Source organism: Leptodactylus fuscus, chromosome 1 (assembly GCF_031893055.1).
Source record: "Leptodactylus fuscus isolate aLepFus1 chromosome 1, aLepFus1.hap2, whole genome shotgun sequence".
Taxonomy (NCBI): domain Eukaryota; kingdom Metazoa; phylum Chordata; class Amphibia; order Anura; family Leptodactylidae; genus Leptodactylus; species Leptodactylus fuscus.
Window position 1 is genome coordinate 313,008,604 of NC_134265.1, and position 21,272 is coordinate 313,029,875.

The window sequence follows — 21,272 nt, forward strand, 5'->3', positions numbered from 1 at the left end:
CACCTGCACACATATATAGTAACCCATTTACAACAACTGCAGCCTCTGCAAACCCTATTGCTAGTTGCTCACCATAAAACCCAAACCTCATGCTTTGTCTTCATTGAACATCAAGGAGCTGTGCAGACGTATCCAGATCTATCAGAAACAATTGTAGCCATATGGAAGTATGAGGATTCTCATGGTATCTTTTATTATTTTGTAGTCTATGTAGAGATCATTGTTTCAATTTAGACTGGAATCCAAACATCGGCTGTTCCTCTAATAGTCTTGACGAAAGGCAAACATATATCATAAGTGGATAGAAAAAAGGGCTACTTAAAGTCTCTTATGGCTGCTTTCCAAGATCATCTCATAACTAATTTCATGAAAGTGTAATCTGTATTTCATCAGCTTGTAGTGATATTTCACAGATACAATGGCTTCAGTGCATGGATGACAATTCAGTACAGAGAGCCCTGCAGTGATTTACTAAGCATCAGGCTCAATGGATGTAGAGGGAAAGCAGATGGCTGGGACTGACTGCAGACAAAGGGGTGCAGTATTACTCCCCTGGGCCCCTCTTACCTACAAAACCCCCCAATAAAAAAGAGATTTAGACTGTTACTGTCATAGACCTTGCATTACTGCTCATTGTATTCACTAACTGTGACCAAAAATTGCAAGCAATATGGTGATCGTATAATATACTTGAGAATGGGGGACTGCACTGCTTGAAATACGTATCATTTGTATTATAGGAATTATCACATTCACTAAATAAGATCTCATGCATACAACCATGTGCAAAGTCAGTGTTTGAGCTGTGTTTTTCATGGCTAGCACACTGACCCATTCATTTCTATGGTCCCATATACACGACCATGTCCGATGTATGAGCTGTGAGCAAAACTCAGGACAGGTCTTATTCCGTTTGGTAGACCGTGCTCCCTGTGAATAGTAAGGTGCTTTATCCAATACATTGCTTGTTCTGTCTTTCTCCATTTGTCAGATACTGCTCACTATGCTTCTTCGGTATTTACAGCTGGTTGCCTTGTTATAGACCAGTTCGCTGTTTGGACTGATGACTTTATTCCTGTTGCCAGCCAATTTCTCTCCAAAGTGCACTCAGCTGCTGAACCCTGATAAGGGCTAGAATAGTACTTGAATAATGCCTGTGCTATCTCTATGTGTAATTCCAGAAATAATTTATAACGAGCACAAATCACAATGCTGGCCTGAGCTGAAAACTAGGAAGTGGAGGGGAGAGGAGACAGAAGGACAAGTGAAACCCTGAGATGGGAAACTCCTTTCAGTTTTTCCATGTCTACACTTTCAAAGTTTCCATCACTTTTTACAGCACAAATAGTGCAGCATGCATCATGTATAAAAAGTGTTACAAATCATGCAGATAGATATCTCGAGTCAAAGGGACAGAGGGACACATCTCTAATATGTAGATTTAGACTTTGTTTTCATTTTGCTCCAAGGAAAGGGGAATAAGTCATACTTTTTCACAAGGGTAATATAGTTGATAAAGTTAGTTTTATTGAAAGCTATTACTTGGTTATTCATGTTTGTTTATAGAATAGAAAACATTTAGTATAACAAATGTGCAAAAGGGCAAAATCTTTTTTCAGAGCATTTTAAACATATACCGAACTTACATTAAAGGGGTTGTCCTACGACTAACAACCCCTGTAATATAGGAGCTGATTAAAAGGGGTTGTCCTATGATTAACAACCCCGGTAATATGGGATCGTTTTTGTTAAGGGGAACTTATAGAGGGGGCCCCCAAATAAGAGAACCATTATAGAGCATATGGACCAGATCTGTCTTGATGTAACAACCCCTTTATACAGCACGAATGACAGCATCAGCAAAAAACGGAAAATATATTTCTTAAAGGAGTAACACTATAAAATACGGGTTAATGGAAAAAAGATATATCGGTCTACTAGCCTTTTATTGTTTTCATTTTGCAATCTGAACTTTGTAGCCTTGTAAAGAATGTAATACTGGAGCAATAAAGCGAGCGCGCTTTCATACGGCCAGCTGGACGCATGCTTCTCATTTCAGTGCCGCACATCACCTTTACTTTCTTCACTTTTAACTTAAATACAAAGCACCTATTAAAAGACACATGGTTTGTTGCGTGACTAAAAACACATAAACTGTGAAAGTATATAGCTCTCTGCAGGGGACAGACACTAAAATGTAGGGGATGGGTCAATCCGACTAGGAGACAGAAGATGTCCAACTACTGTTCAATAAGTGTTACTCCATTCCAGATGAGTGGAGTGAAACAGAACATGATCTCCCGCTAGTAATCTCCGCAATGTGTTCGCTTTCACACTCTGCAATATATAGAATGAATGTATTGGACATAACAAAGTATCCTAGTTACATGAGTCTTCTCAAATACGCTTGAGATTTTATGTTCAATATAAGAAATTAAAAAATTTGAGGTGACACAAGCCAACAGTAAGTTTTAGATATGGATAGTAGACTTACCCTTAAAGGCTGAGGCCCCACGTTGCGAAAACGCAGCTTTTTTGTTGCAGATTTTGCTGCAATTTTTTGAGCCAAAGCTAAGAATGGCTTGAAAAGGAATATGAAATATTTAGGAAGTTAAGCTAATTTTTTTGTTGTTGTAGCAGATTTTGCAGCAGTTTTTTTAGTTAAAACCAGGAGTGGATTTAGCAGAAGAGGCAGGGGTGAACCTAACTTTTTCGCCGCCTGAGGCGGATGACAGAAAGCCAGGGCAGGGCGGCGTTAGCAGGCAGAGAGCAGGCAGGGAGAGGACCTGCTCTCTGCCTGAGCGTGAGGGAAGGCCGCTGGAGCAGCGCTGCATCCACAGGGCCTCCCCAATCCACCGCTCGGTGACGGTGATGCTAAACCAGTCCAGGACAGCGTGTCCTGGACTGGCTTAGGTAAGCAAAGGTAAACTTAGGTAAGAAAAAATGCCGCCCTCCCCGGGGCCCTGGCATAGCGCCGCCTGAAGTGGTCGCTTCAGGTCACTCATGAGAGATGCGGCACTGAGAAGAGGATCTTTTGCCATACCTTTTGAAGTCCTGGCTCAAAAAACTGCAGCAAAATCTGTAACAAAACACAACTTTAAGAGGATTTTTATGCAGCATTTGTAAAAAATTTCCCATTCTTTGCCTGGCTGAAGAGCTATTGATGTCGGTAACGTAGCTCTTCACTGTCACAAGGGCGTTTCTGACAGTCAGTCAGGAACAGCCTTCCTCACAGTATCGTCTATAGCGCTGTACTGTGAGAGGGGTCGTTGCTTACCGCCCAGGGATGACGCTGAGCAGTGAGGAAGCCGCCCCCCCCCCCCCCAGCAGCACTATCAGGAGGGGAGAGGGCGTTCCTCCCGCTCTCACAGTACAGTGCATTAGACACTACTGTGAGGAAGAGCGTTCTTGACTGACTGTCAGAAACGCCCTTCTGACGGTGAAGACAGTGGCGTAACTACCGCCGTAGCAGCGGTAGCAGCTGCCACAGGGCCCGGGACATTAGGGGCCCGGTGACAGCTGCTACCGTTGCTATCATTATTCTCGGAGGTCTTTTCGGACCCCCGAGTATAATGATCGGGGCCCCCTGTTAGTGGAATACTTTCCACCAACAGGGGGCCCCGAAGCTGCAGCAACGGCTGAGACACAGAAGCTGCAGCTCTGGCTCCTGTCAGCGCTTCAGGACGCTCCCCCTCTCTCCTCCCCTCCCTTTCTCTGTCTGTCCTCTGCCCACCAATGAGAGGAGGAGGCGGGGCTTATCCCTGCCGAGCTCCTGCCGCCCTGCACTGGAGGAAGAAAGGAAGAAGGAAAGTGAAACTAAAGCTACACAGGTACATACTGGGGTTACTTATTAATGTCAGGCATATGGGGTTGTCGTATGTCCGTCTCACAGCGGGGCGAGGTAGGACATAGTGTATATGAGTTCTTGGATATTAGAGAGCTCAGACGAAGGGACAATCCCAGACAGCAGTTGTTGTTAAGGTTTTACTTCTCTTCTCTTCACACAGTCTCCACAGCTATCACATACAGTACATGAGTCTTTCATAACAGATATCACTGTATACTGGCAGTTGTACTTATCACTGGGAAAGATGGATGTCTCAATCAGTTCTGGCCTTCAGCTGCTCAGCTAAACTCCCTTCTGTTATCACTGTTCTGTTCTACAGTCCAGAGTTTCTAGCTTTGCTTCAGGACCAACATGGTGTCTCTTCCCTTTTCCTATTTACTCCCCTGGATCACTGTCTCCCTCCCAGCACACCCTGCTGTGTCAGTGACCACTTCCTGTGTCTCTTGTTAGAGCTTTAACTCCACAGGTGCTGGATGATTTTACATCATGGCTGCAGTCTGTCTCTACCTGTCACAGGGTGATTACTTGTGTTTTAGTAACTCCATGTGCCTCGTATTAATAGCAGTTAACCCCATCATCTCCCTCACATTAACCCCTGTGTGCCTCACCATAAGAGTTACTGATATGTGAGACATATGGGGGTAATAATAATGAAGATACTTTATTATTACCTCCATGTCTCTCACATATCAGTAACTCTTATGGTGAGGCACACAGGGGTTAATGTGAGGGAGATGATGGGGTTAACTGCTATTAATATGAGGCACATGGAGTTACTAAATTGTAATGCACATGACCAGATTTTTTATCCACAATTTGTCCTGGTATAGTGGTCAGCGGGTGACGTGACAGTATTTAGTCCTGTAGGGGCCACTAAGGGACATAATACTGTGTGCAGTGGCCACTATTGGGTATAATAGTGTGTGCAGGAGTCACTATGGGACATAATACTGTGTGCAGGGGCCACTATGGGACATAATACTGTGTGCAGGGGCCACTATTGGGTATAATACTGTGTGCAGGGGCCACTATGGAACATAATAGAGCGTGCAGGAATGTGTAGGAGGGACTCGGTCGAGATCTTCGGTGTCGGGGGGGCCCCATGTCAAAAGTTCGCCACGGGGCCCCGCCATTCCTAGTTACGCCACTGGGTGAAGAGCTACGGTACTGGCACCGATAGCTCTTTACCGGGGTCATAGAACATGAAAGCCGATAGTGCACTGAATTCAGCTTTCTAGCGGTATATAAAACCGCATGTGCCCCAACTCATGAAAGTTCCTCTTTCAAATCAAATCAAAAAAGCTTTATTGGCACGTCCGAATAGATATTTGGCATTGCCAAAGCTAGTAAAGTGGGGGGTGGGGGGGAGTTTGACTCGGGTGGGTGAGTGGTGGTGGTGGGGGGGGGAGTTGGACTCGGGTGGATGAGTGGTGGGGGGGGTGGTTTGGGGTATAACAGTCCATGGAGTTTCATCTTCCTCTTCGTTGGTGACTGCTATATGAGGAGGTGGGGGGTGGGTGGGGGTGTATTGGGATAAATATAACAGTCCTTGGAGTCTCATCTTCCTCTTATTTGGTGACAGCTGGACACGTATTGGGCAGCGATCTCCACAGTGGCCTCTTTAAGGTATATTTTGAGTGACTGTCCACCACAGCATTGACATTTTCTAAAAAGATCAAGAAATATGTATATAATAAAGGAGTCCACAAACAACATTTGCCTCCTATTAACAACTGCAACCTGTTGACCATGCGCTGAGACCCAAACTAATGCTTTGGTCAGCATGTGTATTGCTCCATTCACTTCTATTAGTCTGACAGAGCATTGCACTCAACACCAGTCTCATAGAAGAGAATGCAGTGGTGGTCTTATGGTCAATAATTTATCATATATCCTGTAAATAGGTAAATGCTGTTCAAGGGTCAACTAGAGCTCCAAATCCTCTGCAGTATTCATTGAAACCTGCACCATTTATTCTGCAGCGTATGAATGAGGTTTGTAACATCCCTTGGCATTGTACTGCACCCCATTGTGGCGTTTTGTTGAAGAATTCTGCATTTAAAAATCTGTAACAATTACCTAAAGAGAAATCTTTGCTTATTAGAAGGGTCCTTTGACAATAAGCTTACCAAAAAGCTTGCCTCTTTTTAGACCCTTAGTTATTTGTGGGTATTTAGGCAATAAATTTCCCTACAGCAACACCATAAGGGAAATTAAGCATGACATGGCCATTGAAATCAATGTGCTGTCTGTGAAATGCAGGAATGGAGAGGTCCTCCAGGGAGTGACGCAGTTCGTAGTTGCTCTCCACAATGGCCAAGAGACCAGACGCCTCCATTATGGAGGATGTCCAAGATTCTACGAAAATGCAGGATAAAGATATAACGTATACTCACCTGCTAACCACAGCAGTAATGTGCTTTACCTGCAAGTATTACCATGAGCTATACACGTGCTATACATGTGCCATCGCCATGTGCTATACATGTTCTATACATGTGCCAACACCATGTGCTATACATGCAGGGACCACCAGAGTGACAGCACTGGAGCCAGTGGTGGATTTAATGGTTGAGTATAAAGTAGGTTATTTCATGTTCTGCCAAATCTTGCTATTGCCCAACGTTGGGGTTTTAATACCATCTGCTATATTAAGAAGACAGGGTATTTAATAGAGAACACTATCTGTTGCCTGGGTACATAGACTGCTATAAGTGTATACTGGTTTTCCTACATATTAGTGTTCTCTTTACATAATACGCTTTAATAGGCACATTTCATTTCCTGCATGCATTGCTTTTAGCTTACAGTGAAGGCCATATACAAGTCAGGAATAAAGTGAAAATGCATTTGGCAGAGTAGAAAATAATATTTAATATAAATATTTTCTCTATGTTAATATCGGGAATTACAAGTGCAGTCTTCATGATAAGTTCCAATTTTCGTTGCAGTTTGTTTTTCCCTATAATTTCCAATTTGCCTCTTCTTCTTTATTTCCATAATTGATTATAATTCACATTAGTGCTGTCTGTAGAGTTTATACATGCAGATCTTTTTTCCTAGTTAGTAATGTGCCAGATGTTGATACCCATTAAGGAAGGATCGGCCGAGAGCGACATGAAAAATTTACAATGCAGATACAGCATTTACGAAATTCTCAGCTACACAGTAAAGGCCAATCAAGAAAATCATTGTGACAACCTTAAGCAGCCAAGAGCCGTATCCCCTGAGAATCTATAATTTGCTAAAAGTAGCTGTCCATTGCCCGGACACTTGATGCATGGTTGGCTTCCACTAGCTTGGAGGCGTCCGCAGTTCATTAGTAGATTATGTACAGGACAAACTGTTTTCGCAGTGGAAACACGTGACAAGAAGCAACAGAAGTTTATAGCAGAGCTCAATATAATATATTATAATATAATACCTTTTCATAGCAATGTAGAAAAAACACAAAGTGAAACAATATGTCACTATATCAAACCACAAAAAGTTCAAAAAATAATACCGTTTATGTAGCGTTTTAGATGTATATTGTCTCTTAACTCTTGGCTCGAGATGTCCTGAAATGCATATGGAGTTACATAATCAGATTTACAACGCAATGGGGGAAATTTATGAAGACCCCAATCTTAATAAAATCCTCAACTATCGTGGGGTGCACCTGAATAATTACGAAGATCCGGTTTCATAATACATCAGGTGCGCTCCTGTGTGCCAAAATTGAAATAAATGACTGGTGTAGATTTCCTGGATAAGTCACGTCATTTTTTTGGCTTGAGTTCTAATAAATTTGTTGGGCCTAGGCGACTCCGTCCTAGCCAAGCTTGCTCTTTTGTTTCACGCCTCCCAAAGTGGTGAACAAGGCAGAAAACGATCAACATGGCGCATCTTTGGTGCAAAAATAGGTTTAACAACTGGTCACCTTTCTTCTAGGGTTATCGCAAGTCAAAAGGAAAGAAGAAGAATATATTGTATATTATAGGGGCAGGGTCCCTGCAGTATGATATCAAAGAACAAAAGCCACTGAAAAAGATGAACTATTTATTTAACTCTGCTACATCTGTTCCTCCATTGTCACCAATTTCATACAAAGGCATACTAACCTTCCCCTGGATCAACACTGTAGGGGATTGTAGGGTAATAGGTTGGACTTGATGGACTGATGTCTTCATCCAACTTCATCTACTATGTGACTATGTAACTCTACGAGTCACTAAAAGCATGGCTGAAAATGTCTCCATCATTCGGTGCATTATGGAAGCAACATATGGCAGCACACAGGACTCCATGATCAATCTACTGAAATGTTCTGCAATGTGAATTCACATTTAGGTTTTCTAACCCAGATTTCACCCCTTCGGTGATTAAAATCTTTTCTTCGCCCTATTCCTGTATACTATATTTGACCACGGAAACTATACTTGACCACCACATATGCACTTCTCAGCAAAATGTACAGATGACTGTTTCCCATTGAGGTGACGATCCCACAAAAGCAATTCACTCACCGCCTACATCTAGATAAACAGTAGTATTTGTGCTGATGGTTTGGGAAACACTGTACTATATTGAATGAAAATAAAGCAAACAGAGACGTGCCCTACTCCACCGCTATAGAGGGCCGTGTCCTGATGAATTATATCTGAGGTTCGACTTCCCAGATCCATACACTAGGGAACAAATCTGCCAAAATTCTGCCTACAAGAGAGGAAGATGAATGCACTTCCTGACCCAGTTATCTCACCTTCTGCATGTGACCTCTACTGGGATACAACCGTTCACGTCTTCTGTGTATAAAATGGAATGGAATAAGAGAAAATGTATTTAAAATGTATTATATATTTTTATTTTTATTAATTGCTAATATATTAGATATTATTTATTAGGTGTAAAAGTTTTGCTGACTTATATGACAAAGAGACAGTACCGTATGTGAATATTGTATACAGGAGCTAAAGGGAATCTGGCAGGTCTAAAATGCCCTCTAGACCAATAATCGTACCATGAAGGGGCCTTTAATAAGAACCATATCTTGGTGGCCACAAAACAATGAAGCTATGTAGAGATAGTGTAATGGGGTGGGGGCTGATTTGTAGAACAGAATGTCCACTAAAATTTCTGCCCAATGTCACCCCAGTAAGTGACATTTTCAGCCTTTGTGTCATGGCCGTCTTTAGGTAAATCTGGTAAGTCAGGCCCACGCCAGTTCACTGGCCAGAAGGTTAGCATATCTATAACAAGAGTACTGCATTACATCATTGGTTTATGGCCATAATGATATGTTGCTGCTCCTATTAAATGCTACTACACAACACTATTATTGCTTTTGGTGGCATTGTTGAGCTGAACTACAACCTGTAAGGGTATGTCCACTGAAGGAATGTCGTCTGAAGTCTTCTTCCTAAATTTCAATGAATTCAAAAGTTTTCTACTAGCTAACTTTATCAGCTCTCAGAAAAAAGAACCATTTTGCTCATTCTTCAGGCAGATTCTGTTTGAGACTGCCATAAAAATGAAGCAAATTTTGGCCGTTTTTTTAAGCATATTTTGGAGCAGATTGTCACAATTAGCACCAAAATCTGCTTCAAACAGGGCCCACAGGGATAGGGGGCCCCAGTATTATACCAGCAGTTGGAGAAAGCCTGCTACTCCTACTGCTCTCTCCCTTGTAAAGATAATACACCTCAGTAGATCACTCCTGTGAAGAGTTATTCCAGGTATCTGCTCCCACCAATAAGTAACCGTCACAACCCCTGCACTATTTATATACATTGTCGTCTGCATTATCGTGGCCATGTAATGTAATTACAACCTCGTCCTATAGAAGTGAATAGGATGTCATTATGCTGCATGGTCACTATAAAATGTGAAATATTTCCACGGTACCTTCAAATAGCTGATCAGCAGGGGAACTCAGGTGTTGGACCTCCCCAAGGAACTAGAATAACCTTTTAGAGGGGTTATCTATATTTTTAAAAAATTGACAGATTATCATAAAATAGGTAATCAATTTTAGATTGACTTTTAGTGCTGCTCATTCCTCGTATTCTTGATCATGGAGGTTTTGGGTGCTATAACTGTATCCCTTTCAAGCAGCCATAACTGCCAATATCAAGAATACACTGCAGGGATGAGGTAACAACTTTGACACAAGATTTTAGTTATGCCAGTGACTACGGTCATGAATTTGGATCCATTCTTCTATATTTTTATATTTTCTGTGTCCTGGGGAGGTCACCTGGGTATTCTGTTTATGTGTCATACTGATAAGGGATTTGTACAATACCATAGAGGCTGCCCATGTGGCCACTATAGGACCCTTAAAGAAGTGGATATACAATATATTGTAACCTTGGCGTAATGTAATCCCTGTACAATGCAATGTGCAATATGTATTGTCCTCTTTCATATCCGAGCTCTCCTCTTCCAGGTGCAGTCGCAAGTTATAGGATGGTATTTTATTGTGGCTCCATTTGCATAAGAATATCCCAGAGAGGGCGCTCCTGCGGGGACACTTTAAGATATAATAAGATAAATGAATATTGCTCAACCAGGTAGAACCAGAATATCAATGAACAGAATTGTGTCTGCCGGCTAATCTGTCATGTGTAGTTTAGATTTTACTTTCTTCCAACAGAATAAAATACCTTGTGTGCATATTGCTGAACATATCTCAGATTCAGTTTTATTATGGGTTTCTTTTGCCTTACTTGAAGATATCTACTGAATATTCTCATAATAGCTGTGATTCACACAGGCAATTGGGCAATCCAGGAGTGTATCCTAAAGGGAGGAGAGGTTTAAAGGAAAGATTGATATTCATTGATCTTCTCCTCCTTGCATTTAAAGGGGTATTCCCATAACTCTTGTTCTGCAGCCTGAAGGCTCTGTACTCTCTTCACTTCCTGGATTTCTCACACATTGGTGGGCGGGGTTTCACTTGCTCTGCTATCTGCTATGATCCACAGTATGACGCTGATGTGGAAACTGATGTAGCAGAGCTGGATTTCAGTCAGCTTGCTTTACATACAGAGGTAACTTAGACTCCTTATCTCAGCCCTTATCAGCCAAATTCAATTAAACCGGTTGATAAGTAGAAAAGCTGAAGATAGACAGAGGGGAGCTCTCACCTCCTCCTCCCCTATATGAGGAGCTCCGCTACTAAAAATACCAAAAAAAATCAGCTATTTATCTATCTTGCCTCGATTAAAAATAAAACCTACCTAACACTGCTTGCTATTGCCAACACTTCATATAGAATACATATACTAAGCAGATCACCCATTTATGTCCTTGCTAACAGTCTGCCCCCCCCCCCCCCCTTCCCGTCCCTGTTGTTTACAGAGACCTTTCACATTGAGTAGAAGACCAAAGAGCCTGGTTTAATCCTGCATTTTATTATTGTAGCTTACCCAGATTGCATGACACGGACAGCTTGTAGCTCCCAGATTGTCTGATTGAATTTAGAAGACTTTGTGTGCTCCGTGTACATCTTGTTATTGTCAGCTGCCTAAATAAACATACAAATTGCAAAAAGAAACCAAGGCACACTAAACAATGTGCACATTAAACTGAACTAACAAAAACAGGGTTCTTCTGGGTATGGGCTAACCAGAGTAAATGAGACTGCTGGCATATCACCCTGTTATAAAAAAAAAGATGTGTCTAAAAATTGTATAGCAAACTGCTCGGCAGAATTTTCCATGTTTTTGCTGGAACCATTGCCATTAAAGGGATTCTACCATTAAAAACTTTTTTTTTCTCCCTAACACGTTGGAATAGCCTTAAGAAAGGCTATTCGTCTCCTACCTTTAGATGACTTCTCCGTCCCGTCGTTCGGTTAAAGTCTCGTTTTCCGCCAGTATGCATTTGAGTTCTTTCGCAGCACTGGGGGCATGCCCCAGCGCTGAAGCAGCACTGAAGGTGTCCCCAATGCTGCGAGAGAACTCTCCGGCGCCACCTCTATCTTCTTCAGGAACGGCCTCTCTGCGCGTCTTCTTCCAGAGCTGGGCTCAAACTTCTAGGCCTCGAGCAGAGCCAACTGTGCATGCCTGCGGCCACAAGAAAATGGCCGCTTACACAGTATTGTAAGTGGCAATTTTCTTGTGGCCAGTGGGCATGCACAGTCTATTTTGCCCTAGGCCTGAGGCCTAGAAGTTTGAAGCCACCGCCGGAAGAAGACGCGGTGAAGAGGACATTCCTGAAGAAGATGGAGGTGGCGCTGGAGAGTCCTCTCGCAGCATTGAGGACGCCTCCAGTGCTGTTTGAGCGCTGGGGCCCACCCCCAGTGCTGCAAGAGAACTCATTTGCATACCATCGAAAACCAGGATTTTAACCAAATGGCGGGCGGAGAAGACATCTAAAGGTAGGAGATGAATAGCCTTTCTTAAGGCTATTCTGACATGTTAGGTAGAAAAAAAAAGTTTTTAAAGGTAGAATCCCTTTAAGATCAGAGGTGGCCCATCCAATAACCACAGTGTCAACCCCTGGACAGAGTTATGGTAGTACACTTTTTCAGGACTGTTCACCTCTATATGAGATTTGTGTACTGTGTGCTATTGTGTGTATAGTATAACACATTTTACCTTTAAGATATGGCCACTCTATAACTTGAGGCTGGTTGGTCTATCGTATGGTAGGCGCCTTTTATAGTAGTTACCCAAATTGTACAAAAGTAGTTTGTGCTAGTTTCCGCTTATTTTGTGACTTACATTATGTGAATGCAGAGCTGATCATATATTTTACATAACACTGGTCTGAACAAGCTATCTTCTCCAAACTCCCCTTATTTGCTTATTAACGTGAAGGTTTATTTCCATAAGGAAATGGGATAAAAGATTGCCACTGTAACCATTTCAGGAGCAATCTTAGTGGGGACAGTCTTTCTCCTTGATAAATTTACAATAGATATAACCAAGAATACAGGAACTTCCTATAGTCTGGAACTCAGTCATGATGTCCTTATTGTGGCCGGGTTATCTTCTCATACATGTACTGTCCCTGTCTGATAATCTGGCCACAATAAAGAAATCATGGCTGGGCTTCTGACAAATTCCAGACCACAGCACGTTCCTGCATTCATGGTTATATGCAGTGACAACCTATCAAGACAAAAGATGTCACCACTAAGAATGTTTAATTTTTAATTGTCTACTAATGTAAATATTATGTTCGGTAGAAAACCCCTTTAAGCATATGTTGTCCTACCTACAAGCTGTCATATTGAACATTGAACAATCCTCCAATGGCCTAATTCACACTGGAACCAGAGGGTGAAGTATTACGTTCAACCATTATATCAACCTGCAGTCATCATACATCATAACTAGTCGGTCCCTGCTGACACCTCCACAATTTCTGAGAACCATTGTTTCCTTTTGACACTAGTGCCTAAAAACTGGGGGGGGGGTTTTGAGAAAATTACCCACTGATGTACCCACACGCAGAAATCATCAGACATTACGGTGCCATGAGCCATGTGGCCTGTGCTAGTTTACAATACATAGCCCCTTGGGATGTCTTCAACTCTCAATTAAATGGACTGCAAAGATCACCCTATCAGTCATCTGTTCTGTTAAACCAAGCTATTGCCAGTAGCAAATCTCTGCGCCAACACTACCAGTTCATCATTAATCCGCCAACAACCAATCATTAAGCCAACCACTTCAGCCTCGGCCAAATACAACTACCATCTTGACTGCAAGTCAATACCACAAGCTTTTAGAAGCATGACCACCAAGATATCGCTGAACTAACAGGACCAGCGGATCAAAGAGCTCATGATCATTGTCAAGACTACAAGCTCATCATAAAAACACCAGCAGCCAAATACTGAACCAATAACCTGAACATAAAGCTAGGCTACCACCACAGTACATGTATGCCAACACTACCAGTTCAACAGCAAGTCTACTCCACTGTACAAGCTTTCTGTACAACTGTACAGAATGTCACTGAGCCAGCGCCACCAACACACCAATGAGGCCATCATCACTGAGCCAATATTGCCATGATATCACTGAGCCAGCACCACCAGCACATCAATGAGGCCATCATCACTGAGCCAACATTGCCACAATATCACTGAACCAGCTAGATGATTTCATATTGTTCATACCTGACCTAGGAATAGTCTTTTGATGCCATCTGCAAATAATTCTGCAGGTTAAATTAAACTGGCAAAAGTGTAAATGTGAAGTCAGGAATAAATTGGAACATGTAGATCTGTATATAAAGAGAACCAGATGAAAGTATGTAGAGAAGAGCTTAACATACAGACATCTAGGACCAGGTGAAAACACATAAAGCAGAGCTTTATATAGACACAAAAGACCAGATGAAACATGCAGAACAGATCTTTATATAAAGACAATCAGGGCTGGATAAAAGATGAAAAGCCATCCTTTATATAAAGAAAGTGAGGACCAGATTAAAGATGAAGAGCAAACCTTTATATAGACACACAAGGCCAGATAAAACATATAGAGGAGACCATCATATCGAGGACCAGATAAAACATGTAGAGCAGTCCTTTACATAGACTCACAACACCAGATAAAACATGTAGAGTAGACTCTTATATAAAGATTTCAATACTTAAAAGACTTCTATAAATGTCACTAAGGAGCAGAGCTATGCTACTAATACAAATCTGTCTGTCCTAGTTCTTCTCTGCCATGTGCTGACATTGGCTAGCTAGAAACCGTATTTAAAGACAGCTGCTTGTGGCTGACGCGTCTTCTTATAATAATACACTTCAGCTCCATTTAATACATAGTTACAATGATGTGACAAAGACTAGAGATTTGTAAGACATAAGCAATGATCAAAGTTGTGTAGCCATAATTACAAAATATGTTGTTCTGCCTCCTAGGAATCTCCTATGCATATGGCAGCGTGCCTGCATGTTAGCAGTTTACCCTCATGACAAGTCTTTCATGTTCGCAAGACAGTCCAACCTTATATAGAAATGAATATTGCCATAATAGCCTGTTCTATGCAATGTGAGGCTGTACAGACTGGAAGTATTAGCCGGATACCTAACAAGACAAGGGAGCTGAAAAATCTAGTTACTGCCTATTGAGGCCGAGCTGTGACATACAACTTAAAATGTGATATAAATGAGTGCTGAATCCAAGGCTAATAGCTGTTGCTTTGATAGCTCACAACTGGTGAACATGTGTTAACTGTAAAAGGATCCCTTGGACTATGTGTAATCCATCATCTGACAGTAAGCAGCTCTGCTTGTTATTAGTGGGTTAAAGTCCTATGGGACGCCCCTACGCTGCGTACAATGCTCCTTTATGGGATTTACCTGATCAAAACAGGACACATAATGATATTTCTTACATCCATCTCTGCCTATTCACTAGTTGGTGTTGCCAGAATCCCCGCATATTGTATTCAGAGAGATGCATTGTAGTAATATTCGGGACATGAGGACAATGCAATTCTAGGAGGAGTTTATTTCACATGCATTTTTATCAGGCTATACATAAAAATATATATAGAGAGAGAGAGATAAATAGATATGATATGATATGATATAGATAGATGATAAATAGATAGCTAGATATGAGATAGATAGATAGATAGATAGATAGATAGATAGATAGATAGATAGATAGATAGATGTAAACACTGAGATTAAAATACTCTAAGGGCTAGTTCACACAGAGTTTTTTGGCAGCAGATTTTAACACGGAATCCGCCTCAAAATCTGCCAGCCCAAACGGCTCCCATTACTTCAAAGGGAGCAGCTTGCTTCTTTTTTCCGCTAGCTAGTAGCGGAAAAAAAAGCGAGATGCCCTATCTTGCCGCGAATTCCGCGGATGACTCAGCTGCAGCGTCCGCGTTGTGAGACTCCTTCCCGATTAGGCCCATTCATTCAGGCCTAATCCGGAGCAGAATGCCGCATCGGGTTGCTGGTGCACTGCATTGGCATTCTGTCGTGGATAGTCGCACAGTATGTTCACACATGGAATCCATTTTCCGCCGTGTGAACATACCCTAAAAGGTACATAACTCTGCACCTAGAAAAGATGAGTACTTTCTATTTGTTTTCCCCTGAATATTTATTTTGTTTACTTGTATAGCGCCAACATATTCCACAGCGCTTTGCAAACATTGTCCGTCACTGTCCCATTTTGGGCTCTCAATCAACTCCCTATCAGTATGTCTTAGGAATGTGGAAAGAAACCCACACAAACACAGGGGAAACATACAGAGTGTGAAAATTTTGTCAGACTTGATCCTAGGACTCCAGTGCTAACCAGAGGCCACCATGCTGCCCCTCTCCATCCTTGGCTGATTTTTTATGTCCGATCCATTAGGGCTAAACTGTGACCTGAGACTAGAGTTTATCTACAGTGTCTACAAGAAGTCTAAGGTGGTCTGAGACACACCTCCTGTTACATCATTGGTTTAGGCTGCTGCTCGGTCTTCCATCTTGTAGCCTGAGGCATAAGGAAGCTCCATGGCCCCAGTGCAAAATCTGTAAGGGGCTCTTACCTACCATGTGCTAGCTATAATACTGGTGTCTCCTTCCGTTGAAGAGAGGACTTGGAGCCCCCTTAGGCTGGTCTTACACGGACGTAATGTAAGTCCGCAAATGGTCCACAATTGAGGGTTTTCAATTGCGGACCATTTGCGGACATTTTATCCGTGGTGTGGCCGAGCCGCAACCGTGGTTCGCGATTTATAGGACATGTTCATAATGGCCGTGAATTGCGGCACTGCACGGACTCGCCCATAGAACTCTATGGGTAAGTGCGGCAGGACACGGACATCTGCGGAGTCTATGTTGCCGATCAGCAATTAGTGTTGCTGATCAGCAACTTGCGGACCGTACATTCAATAGGGTCATGTAAGACCAGCCTTAGGCTCTATGGTCTGTTCGTGAATGCAACCTCTATACCTCCTATAGCTACACCCCTAGTTGTAGCTCTGCCTCCTCTACAATGGGACTCATACTCAGACTCATACTCAGGTTTTTTTGCTGCACATAAACTGAGGGAATTATATCCCAGAATAGGAAAACTTGAAAAGTTACTTTAAAAGAATGCTCCAGAAAAGGTGGGGCACGGCACAAAGATTTAAAGAACACGTAAATATAACATGACTCCTTCAGGCATTGCCATATGCACAACACAGTGCATCTGTTTATGTTCATTTATGGACCATTTTACAGTCTGAAAGTGACTCAGCTGAACTGAATTGACATGCTGAGTCCAGAGGTTTAACATGAAGCTCCTGTGCCCCAATCTAAAAGGTGTACCCGGCCCTTCCAAACCATAAAGCATCATTTATACTACTCGTCTCTTCATATTGTGTAAAGACACCTTATGGGCCCCCCTAGGGTTCCTGGGCCCGGTATGACTGCACCTTCTGCATCCCCTAAAGTTATGCCCCTGGCAGAATTAAGTTCAGTCAAGCCAGATTGGTAAATCCAGCTAACACATAGACCATTTCTCACAATCTGTATCATATGAGTCACACATGGCACAGACACACATCTTCACATTTACCTATTGGAGGGTATGTACAGCCTAGAGGGTGATCTTCAGATTGGGATCCCCTCCTCCGGGCCACAATGGAGAGCTGATCTGTAAAGTCATCCATGTATTATGTGGACATTCCTTTATCTGAAAGTCGGCCATATTATAAAACATTCAAAATATCAAGTTGGCCATGGTTTCCCCTGGTAAAATCAGATGTCAGGATGTTGTCAGCACCACTACCATATAAAAGAGATGAGGGAATAAGGGTATTGCATGTCCTTTATAATCTAGTACACATACTGTATGTTACACAGCCGTATACCGTATGTATTCATTTTATCATCTTAAGCAGCTACATTATATTTAGCATAAAATCATATTAGGTATTTTCATACTGAACACTAGATGTCAGCACTTTAGAAATATACTTATAACAAGACATCTCACTTTTCAACATGCTGTAAAATTATTGTTTACAACAGTTTTCTTATCTTCCATGCTATACTTTACGGAGTGCTGCCTTATATGTTGGACGGTTATTGACACAGTGTAATACTTATTATTATAGGCACTTGAAAACAAAAAATGTCAGATTTGCGAGTCTCTCCAGCGAGCATTTCGGACAATACATTGCTCTTCATGAAAGTTCTCATCTGATTTGATTTTGTTACATTAATCACATTGACTGTGTGATAAAATAAACACAATGAATCATTTCTTGGCGAGATGCTCCATGAGAAAACATGTTTGATGTGCTTTGTATTATGAACAGACTAATGCATTGCCTGATATCTCGGCTTTATCTGACCGGGAGCCATAGACATGAAATTTGTCAGAATAAGAAGTATTATTCAGAATGCGCTGAGAACATAGAACAGATAACAATGCAGTCTTCGAAAAGCCAAAGGAATAATAAGCCAAGTCTCCTATTCACTGTCTTAAGGATTTTCATTTTTTTTTTTTAAAAAAAAGGGAACCTGGTATTGGACGGCCAATCTATGAGTTATAAGTATGGGATCGCCCACAGGACTCCTGTGCAAGGACTTCAATCTATGAGTTATAAGTGTAGGACCGCCCACAGGACTCCTATGCAAAGATTTCAGTCTATAAGTTATAGTGAATTATTTCCCACAAGTTTTTCTATTAATCTACTCAGCTCCTCCTGCTCTATAACGTGATAGTTGTGCATTGCTCTAATGGGGTTTTCTAATGAACCTGACCACATGTAAAAGTGTAGACAAATAAAACTTAAACATTTTTACAAATATGAATAATTCCAAATTTGGTGATGTTTTTAAGATTTTCCCTAACCAGTGGTGACAGTTTCTTGTCTTGATAGATTTCTGTTGGATACAATTCATGCATAAATGCAGGAACTTTCTATGGTCTGGCACTTTTCAGAAAGCCAGCCATGGTTTCCGTATAGTGGACAGGCAGGAACAATACATGTATGAGAAGATAACCCAATCGCAATAAGGAAATCATTCCTGTTTTTTTGAAAAAAGGTATATATACAGTGCAGGATCCGAGGGGGCGGTGCATAGGACATAGACTCAAAGAACATCTGTGACATGGACGGCCCCTGCAGACCCTGCACTAAGCATGATTCTGTGTATACAGTTTGTATAGAGTTATGCATCAGAAATAGCTATTTTTCAGAGAGGATCACAAATATGTCATGTGTTATACCATCCTGATGAAGGGACCTTTATAGTAGTCCCGAAAGCTCGATATGTCATCAAAAAACTTTTTGAGTTAGCCATTAAAAAAGGTATCAACTACTGAGGACTTCTCTCAGAAAATTTCTTTCACATCAAATATGTCATGGTCCAGAACAATACCAAGACCTTGGGCATTTGTTTGAGATTGAGTAATTTGGAAGCCTGTAGTCACAGAGTCTTACCAGAATGTCACCATGTTCCTTAATAACATAATATTAGACAGAATTTTACTTATTGTAAGAATTGGGCATCCTATGCTGATAAGCAGCTAGATTCCTCCAAAGTACCAACTGGAAATCATAATGTACTTGCAATTTATTTCATTTTTATTACATCCACCTGCTTCACCACCGTTGTCATTTTTAGAAATTCTGTTCCAACCTGACATATGTTTCCGCTTCGCAGGTGTAAAGGTGCATCACACTATGGCCTTACTAAAGAGCGCAAAAGACGTTCACAGGATGGCTCTCCAGACTGCAGCTCGTCTCTAGACTTAACCGTAGCAGCGGTGTCATCTGAATTATCAGCTGCCTCAGCTGCAGCCTTACTACCTGATGAAACGGGTCAGGATAACCCTGTATACAGCTCACCCACAGGAGACAGCCATTTGGGAAGTGGATCTGAAGAGCATTGCAGAATTAATCGGAACAGGAGTAAGTCAACAACATTGCAGTCATTTATTATTCATCCCTCCTCGTCAGCCATTTCACATTGAAAGCAAGTTACTGGGCTGTGAATAATACTATCTCAGCTCAGACTTGCGTTATATCATGGGGAGACGCACCTTGATTCAATAAGCTTGGTGAGGCTCCACCTTATACAAACAATGGGACATTCATATCAATGTAATTGTACCTTATTCTAAGCACCAAATCTTTTCTTAGGACACTGCGAAGTCTCTGAAGTAAGGTGATGTGGTTTAATAGTAGCAGTGCAAAGTATACACTGAGAATCTAGAACAGAAGATAACCAAACAGTTTTCAAAAAGTTAAAGGAAAAATAAGCCAATAAAACATCTCCTATTCACTGTCTTGAAGGAGCTCCACTTTTTTAAAAAAGAGATTCTGTTATGTTGTCCATACAGTCCTATCTGTGGTGTAGTATGGTCATATGTTATAGAGCAGATTGATATAGATTGATGCGGTTTATCAATCCCCGTACTCACCTCACACACAGAAGTCTATGGAGAGGGTATGGAGAGAATTTGATATGTTTGATATATTGCCTTATTTTGTGCAGTGGTAGAGCATTATATTGTAAGATCATAGTGTCAGAAGAGCTCTATCACAGTGTAGCAGAGTGTAGTAGCTGAAGTCATTTCTGGATACAGCTACCTTCTCCTCCTCCTACCTCTATAGACTTCTATGTGAAAAGTAACTTCACCTTATAAATTAAGTAGTAAACATATTTATATAACACAATATATTACAAAGTTTCATATAGTCGCCTGTTCTACTCATGTCTGAAAAATTTGTTTTTACAATTGAAAGTACATTTTCTCATCACATACATAGCCCCTAAACATCTCCATAGAATTAGATAGGATGGTAAGGATTTTCTGATGTCACTTTCTAAAACGTCCCTTGCAGTATAAATGAAGAAGTAATAAAGCAGCTACCTGTTAGGCTAAGGCCATACATTGTGGACACGCAGCGTTTTACAGTACCAGCAAAGTCAATGAGATTTCAAAAATTTCAATGAGATTTCAAAAATTTCATCCATACATTGCAGAAAAGCAGAGCGGTGGTAAAGAACTCGTAGTGTGTTCATTTTAGCTGCAGAATTGCAAGTGTCTTCTATATATATATATATATATATATATATATATATAATGGGGATGGAAAAATAGACACAAAAACAGCAAAAGTGCAAAGAAAAACACAAAATGAGCTTTCACTTGAGCTCGGTATTTATAGCTCCGTTTCGCTACGTGGTGCCTTATGACTCCTCAGGACACCCCATCCACACGACTCAAGTAGTGAGCACAACTTTATAACTTTATTACTGCCTATTTTATGCTTAAAGGGACAATTCAGAAAAGTGATATTTTTAGAAGTCTTTTACCATCTTGTAAAATGCTCTGAAGAGATTCCCTTTAAACCCAATAGATGAATGAAAACCATGAAAATGAAATCAAATAGGATGAAGCGCAAGGACTTATATTATCAGCTTTTTACTTTTTTAAGATTAGAGACAGTGAAATAG

At 41.3% G+C, this 21,272-nt stretch overlaps 1 protein-coding gene across 7 annotated transcripts in view; it reads left to right on the top strand.

The window, feature by feature from the left end:
• LNX1 (ligand of numb-protein X 1) overlaps window positions 1-21,272 on the top strand; it is a 303,671-nt gene that overhangs the window by 74,870 nt on the left and 207,529 nt on the right. For all 7 annotated transcript variants that reach the window (XR_012711843.1, XM_075259615.1, XM_075259653.1 and 4 more), the window contains one exon: window positions 19,473-19,720. Coding sequence is in view for 6 of the 7 variants with exons in the window: in XM_075259615.1 (XP_075115716.1) it covers window positions 19,473-19,720 (248 nt within the window). In the remaining variant the exon portion in view is untranslated. The remainder of the gene's footprint in view (window positions 1-19,472; window positions 19,721-21,272) is intronic.